The sequence below is a fragment of the Malus domestica genome, chromosome 09, assembly GCF_042453785.1.
Source record: "Malus domestica chromosome 09, GDT2T_hap1".
NCBI lineage: Eukaryota > Viridiplantae > Streptophyta > Magnoliopsida > Rosales > Rosaceae > Malus > Malus domestica.
The window spans coordinates 27,369,213-27,375,055 of record NC_091669.1 but is presented as its reverse complement, the minus strand read 5'-3'; the positions used below and the strand labels follow the sequence as shown (position 1 = coordinate 27,375,055).

At 40.9% G+C, this 5,843-nt stretch overlaps 1 protein-coding gene and 1 long non-coding RNA gene across 3 annotated transcripts; one reads left to right on the top strand and one right to left on the bottom strand.

Annotated features, from left to right (window-relative positions):
• Positions 1–217: 217 nt before the first annotated feature.
• Positions 218–940, top strand: LOC114827027 (uncharacterized). The gene is made up of 2 exons (XR_011571392.1): positions 218–394; positions 473–940. It is a non-coding gene; the product is annotated as an uncharacterized lncRNA (long non-coding RNA).
• Positions 941–1,203: 263 nt separating this feature from the next.
• LOC103443992 (shikimate O-hydroxycinnamoyltransferase-like) lies at positions 1,204–5,461 on the bottom strand. 2 transcript variants are annotated; one of them, XM_017334144.3, is made up of 3 exons: positions 5,214–5,461; positions 4,549–5,000; positions 1,204–2,366 (listed from the first exon to the last, which is right to left on the bottom strand). In XM_017334144.3, the coding sequence occupies exons 2-3, from the start codon at positions 4,966–4,968 to the stop codon at positions 1,470–1,472; spliced, it is 1,317 nt and encodes a 438-aa protein (XP_017189633.1). In that variant the 5' UTR covers positions 4,969–5,000; positions 5,214–5,461; the 3' UTR covers positions 1,204–1,469. The 2 variants fall into 2 exon arrangements, with proteins under 2 accessions (XP_017189633.1, XP_008381122.1); XM_008382900.4 differs by having other exon boundaries at positions 4,549–5,005; positions 5,214–5,432.
• Between the last annotated feature and the right edge of the window lie 382 nt (positions 5,462–5,843).

The following is a 5,843-nucleotide window of genomic DNA, read 5'->3' as shown; positions in this document are numbered from 1 at the left end:
TTGATCAAATTAGTATGTCGTTATCAAATATATATGTATTAGTATAGCTAAGCTTAACAATATTCCTCCAAAGAACAAATGGTAGGGTTTCGGAATGTGCCTGCTTATCCAACAGATGGATTGCTCCTCTTTGACGCTACCATTTGCTGAGTTCCTTTTTAGATTCTCTAAATATGTGTAGCTACAAACTAGAGAATATATAATATAAGCATCCCTAAAGGCTGAGGCATAAACCTTTAGCTTTTGGCAGTCTTAAACAAAATGAAAGGAATGGGAATGAAATTACTTACATGCTTCTTATTCATCTTATGCACTCATGCCGTTTCAATCTTGGCCCGCACGAGCGTCTACGAGTTAGAACACGAACATGGTGTAGAAGGAAGAGAAATTCATGGTAAGAAGTTATCTTTATTATTCAGTTGATTGATCTTTCGAACCACTGACTAATGTTGCACTGAATGTTCTGTGGTAGTGAGGCGTGCTGGTGTGGGTGGCTCAGTCAATGTGTATGGAGAAAAATACGAAACGGATGATTCAAGGAAGAACCAAAGAGGGAAAGGGGCAAATGGTGGTGCAGATGTAGGTCATCGACGCCCAACTGAGAAAAGTAGTGCAACACCAGTGCTCGCAAGGTCCCAGCAGCCTTTTCTCATCACTAAAACCATGCTGCAAGTAACCTCTGCTTTGATTCTTGTTCTTCCCTTTCACTTACTATGACATATTCCGATTCGTCGGAGACATATACTGAATATGAGGGTAGGTTTGTTTTTGTTTGGCCGATAAGCTTTGCTTTGTTAATTGGGAATTTCTCACATTTTCTATGGTTATTATCTGTTAATCCTATTTGTTATAATTAATCCTATTTGTTGGTAAGTTTACAGAAATTGTTTTTACGCTTGTACCAGGATTGTTGTGTATAATTATAAACAGTACTTCAGCATTCTCTTACTGATTATCTGCATTTTCATCTTCCGCAAATTAGTAAAAGCATTGAGTTCCTTAATCCTAAACCCAAGAACCAAAAATATAGGTGACGATTAATAGCATGAAACATGGTAAATGTATATGACTAAAGTAAGATCACACCAGTAAAAATAAAACGAAAACAGATCTTTAGGTTCTGCATACATGATTCCGAAATTTTGGGAACTTAATACCAGATTGTAGGTTCAACACAGACAATTATCCTTTGTGCAACCAAAGTGAGATAACAAAATTAAACATTATGTAAATTTAGTTCCAATGAGTAATAGAATTGTTGTCAAAGTCCTTAGATGTGTACAACTTATGTTCTATATCAGGTCGAGCAAATAGTCAACCGACATAAGTATTCCCACTGACATTAGCCGTGAATGAGCAAAAAAGCACTAGGAAAGAAACACGACCACTTTCGAAAATTTAGGCAAACCGGAAGATGACTGGCTGGCCGTAACTCAAACCAGGCTAAACTTCTCAGGCATATCGTTTGCTTATATGTCATACAACAACCTTGAAAAGGATTTCATATGTTCGGATTGCAGACAAATGGCCAGCGATAAACTCCCACCATTGGTTGCACTTGGTAATACAAATGCCAACCCCTCGAATGCAATTCCACCAGGTCCCATGAAAATGGGCTGACCCCATCCGAAGTCGGCATCATGGATTGGCAGCCTAACCCAACTAGTGATCCCCAGGTTTGGACACCTAAATGTATGAGCTCCACGAACAAGGGCAGACAGATCAGGCTGAAGCTCAAGATAGTCGAGGGCCGATCTAAGATAATTATCATCCATACGGACCAAAGCATCATGGATACGGCTGGCAGCATACCAAGTTGGTTTTGATTGGAGATCCCCCGCAACAGCAATTGGTGTTGTTGTGAAAATCACATTGCCAAAGTAACCAGGTGGGAGTGGTGGTTGCAGTCTGGACCTTCCATCAGTGGCAATATATAGTTTGGTGTCTTGATCATCGGGAAATTCACTTGCCTTGCATACACATCTCCAAACATGACCTGAGAACATCTCATATGAGCTATAGCTGACTGTATTCCCGGCTTTCTTAGACTTGGATTTCAAGATGTTGAGCTGATCCCGCGTTAATCTAAAAATGGAGACTGTGGTAGTATCTGCAGCACCAGGTTTTGCGCTTTGCAGAGGGGTTTTCATCAGTGGAGCAGGTTGGTATTCAATGTGGTGGAATGCAGGCTGAGGTGGGTCTCGGCCACGAAGCAATGTCCTGTCGATGAATGGAGGAATTGTAAGGTCAAGACCACGAGCTATATCAGACCATGTGTTAATAAAGTGCAGACCAGAAAATCCATCAGCTACATGGTGCTGCATTCCAACACCAAGTGACACTCCTCCGCATTTGAAGTACGTGACCTGCAAAGAGTAAAAACTGAACCATTCCTTATAAGCTCGACTGTTGAATAATTAACATGGTCAACAACAATGACATCCCCTTTTTTTCCTAATTAGCTTCTTGAACTTTCATCAACATGGAGATTAGGACCTCTAAATAAGTGTGGAAAAGTTCAAATAGAATTAATGATATAATTAAGAAATCTGATTTTTAGCCTTCAGAAATTATATGCAATACAAGTAGTATGTTTTTCAACACTAGGTTATAATCTAAACGCAGAGTTTACTCCAAATTGTCTACACGCATAAAAATTTTACAAGCCAACTACTTGCTAAATTGACTTTTACTCGAGCCAAAAAGTCACCTGCAATATCACTAGTCCAAAATCCCATCATGGTGTTGCTATTTGTGCACCACTTTTTATATTTCACATTCTTTTCAATTATCGTTTGCTGAATTGAATGAATTGAAAAAAAATTAAAGGGTATAAATTAACAGAGATTTGTGGATAGCATCACTCTGTTACCAAATGACCATCTCAATACTATTACTACATAGCCCACATTTTCTAAACTATAGATCCATCAGTTGACCGTGTTAAAGATACGAAATCTAAAGGGCACGCAGTCAATTGTCAAAAATCAATATGTTTTTCTTTTTGGGTTAATCTTAGTTTCTGAAGTTTCGTGGTTCTCAACATTTGATATATGAAGTTTTTTTTTCATTCCAGAGTCATACCTCAAGTTTTAATTTTGGAACAGTTTTATACATCCGTTAAGTTTTCCATTACAATTTCTATTAACCGATGACATGGCGTCCACGTGAATAATAACTGAGCGTTACGTGTCAATATGGGCCCAGTTCAATATTAAAAAATATAAAAAATACAAAAACACAAAAATAAAATAAAATAGAAAACCCACCTGTCTTCTCCCCCAACCCCCGCCTTCCTTCTTTCCTCTGCAACCCGCACCCTCTCCCCCAGCCTTCCTTCACCACCAGTCTCCCCCAACCTTCCTTCTTCCCATTGTAATTTCTTCCCCATCCCCCTTTCTCTCTCTCTAAAATCCCTACAAGCCTAACCCATGTGGATATTTCTCCTCCTACCACAATTTCTTCCGAATTCCCCTCTCTCTCTCTAAAATCTCTCTCTGCAACCTGCAACCTGCCATCTCCTCTAACACACTCAAATTATAATTTGTAAAAGCTTAATTTCTATCCATTTCTCTCTCTCCACTGCTCCAGAAAAAAAAAAAAAAAAAAACCTAATTTCCATTGGCGAAGGGACGAGAAGAATCGGGGTTGCAGAGGAATCAAAGATCGAAGCTGGGGAGGCGTAGATGCATGTCGCAGGAGTGAAGGAAGAAAGGTGGGGGGGGGGCTTCACGACAAGGATTTTGGGCTTCTGCTTCTTGTTAAGGGGGCCGGCGATCGAAACGACTGCATAGAAGACGGAAAGGAAGGGGTTGGTTGCGGGTTGTAGGGGTTGGGTGAGGTAGAAGGCGGGTGGGACCTTTTTTTGTATTTTTAAAATTTTTTAATATTGAAGTGGGCCCATATTGACATGTGGCGCTCAGTTATTGTCCACGTGGGTGCCACGTCATCGGTTAACAAAAGATCTAACGGAAAACAACGGATGTATAAAACTGTCCCAAAATTATGACTTGAGGTATGACTCTGGGATAAAAAAAACTTCATGTACCAAATGTTGAAAACCACAAAACTTCACAGTAATAAACTGATATTAAATTTCCGCAAAGAGAATCCATAGAGAATTAACTAATAAATTTACTAATCCCAACATGACATAGGCTGAATTTAGGAGGACACCCCTACCAAGATGGAGCATTGTCCTATGCTTATATGAGGACAAGAAATATGATCATTAATTACTTGACCAATTCAAATAAAATGTGTTTGACCAAATAAAAAAGAAGGCAGATTGTCTACCCTCCTTTTACCATGCCCTTCCCATCTCCTTCTATTTGTGCGGTCACGATTAAGCCACGTCAACATGTCTTATTATTTCTATAAAAAAAATCAATATAAAATGTTAACGTAGCTTAACCGTGACCGCATAACGTAGGAGGGGATGTGAAGGGCATGCTAATGGGAGGGCAGACAATCTGCCTCTAATAAAAAAACGTGTCCTATAGCTTACACGACAACACGGAAAACGACCATCCGAAAAACTAATTTTACCTGTAACACCAAGAGCGCATAAGTCGATATGCCAGCAAAGTAATCAACAGCCAGGATGAGCCTCCGGAGCTCCAGGGTTGGAGCGAAATCCCCGAAATCATCGAGAATGGAGCCCGTCTCCGCCTCAACAAACAGAGCACCCTGGCCGCCGTAATCTATCTGGATACGACCGTCGTCATTGCGCTTCAGCCGCCTCGCCATGGGGTAGAACAGCACAAGGGCCTTGGAGAGAGCGTGCTTGAGCACCACCGGGTCGAAGAAGTTGGACCCACCGTTTTGATTCGGCCTGTAGAAATAGACGCTAGCCGTGTGGATGCTCGGAATCACCAGGTCCACGTTCGAATTCCACAACGTCTTCTTCGGCGTCTCCTCCGCCGGCTTTACCATCGTTGACTCCCTCATGATAACGTTGACCACCATGTTTGTGCTTCGTTGGGCCCCTCCTGGCACACCTGCGCTGCACCCAACAAAACACTGTTAACGTGCGCCGTCCTTGGTGGTATTTAATTTAACTAAAAATCATTCTCATTCCTTTCTCGCGTTTTCTTGTAACGTATGCCGTCATTTGTCAAAACAAATGTCCTACGTCGTTGCTAACATGCGCCGTCGGTGAATGCTAAAAGATGAAAATTAAACCAAAAGAAAAGAAGGACCGATATGATTACCTGGAAATGTGGGTGTTGCGAGCTACCAGCGTACTTTAGCAGAGGGAGGGCTAAGAGAGAGAGAGAGTAGAGAGAGATGGAGGCAAGGGAAAGGGGAAGAATTCACAGAGATGGCGGAAATTGGGAAATGGGAGGGAGAATGAAAGGAGAGAGGAAGAGTGCTTATTTAGGAGGGAGGGAGGGTGTTGTTGAGGAGAGGTTTTTAAATGTGACCGTCACACTAAATGGTACATCATATGTTTCTATATAAATGGTGAATTATGTATGTTAAATGTTAATAACTTAAAAATTAAAATTTTTAACTACTTATATAAAAACACGTGGTGTATCATCTGTGTTCCCGTCACAACTAAAAGTTTTTCGATGATGAGACCTTCCAACTAAGTACATGTATCTGGAGCAGCGCGGAGGAGCAGAGCATCTGTCGCTCACCTACCGTGCCCACTCACAACATACCACGTCAAACTGCAATCCTTGACCACCGCCAACAATTTTCCCATTTTTGTTTTTGTTACATTTTCTGAAAAAAAAAGGAAAAAAAAAAAGAGAAGAAGAAAAGTAATATGGGTTTAGTTTGCTTTAGATAGAATGGAAGTGATGGATAGGAGTTGGTGGAGACCTCCCTCTTGC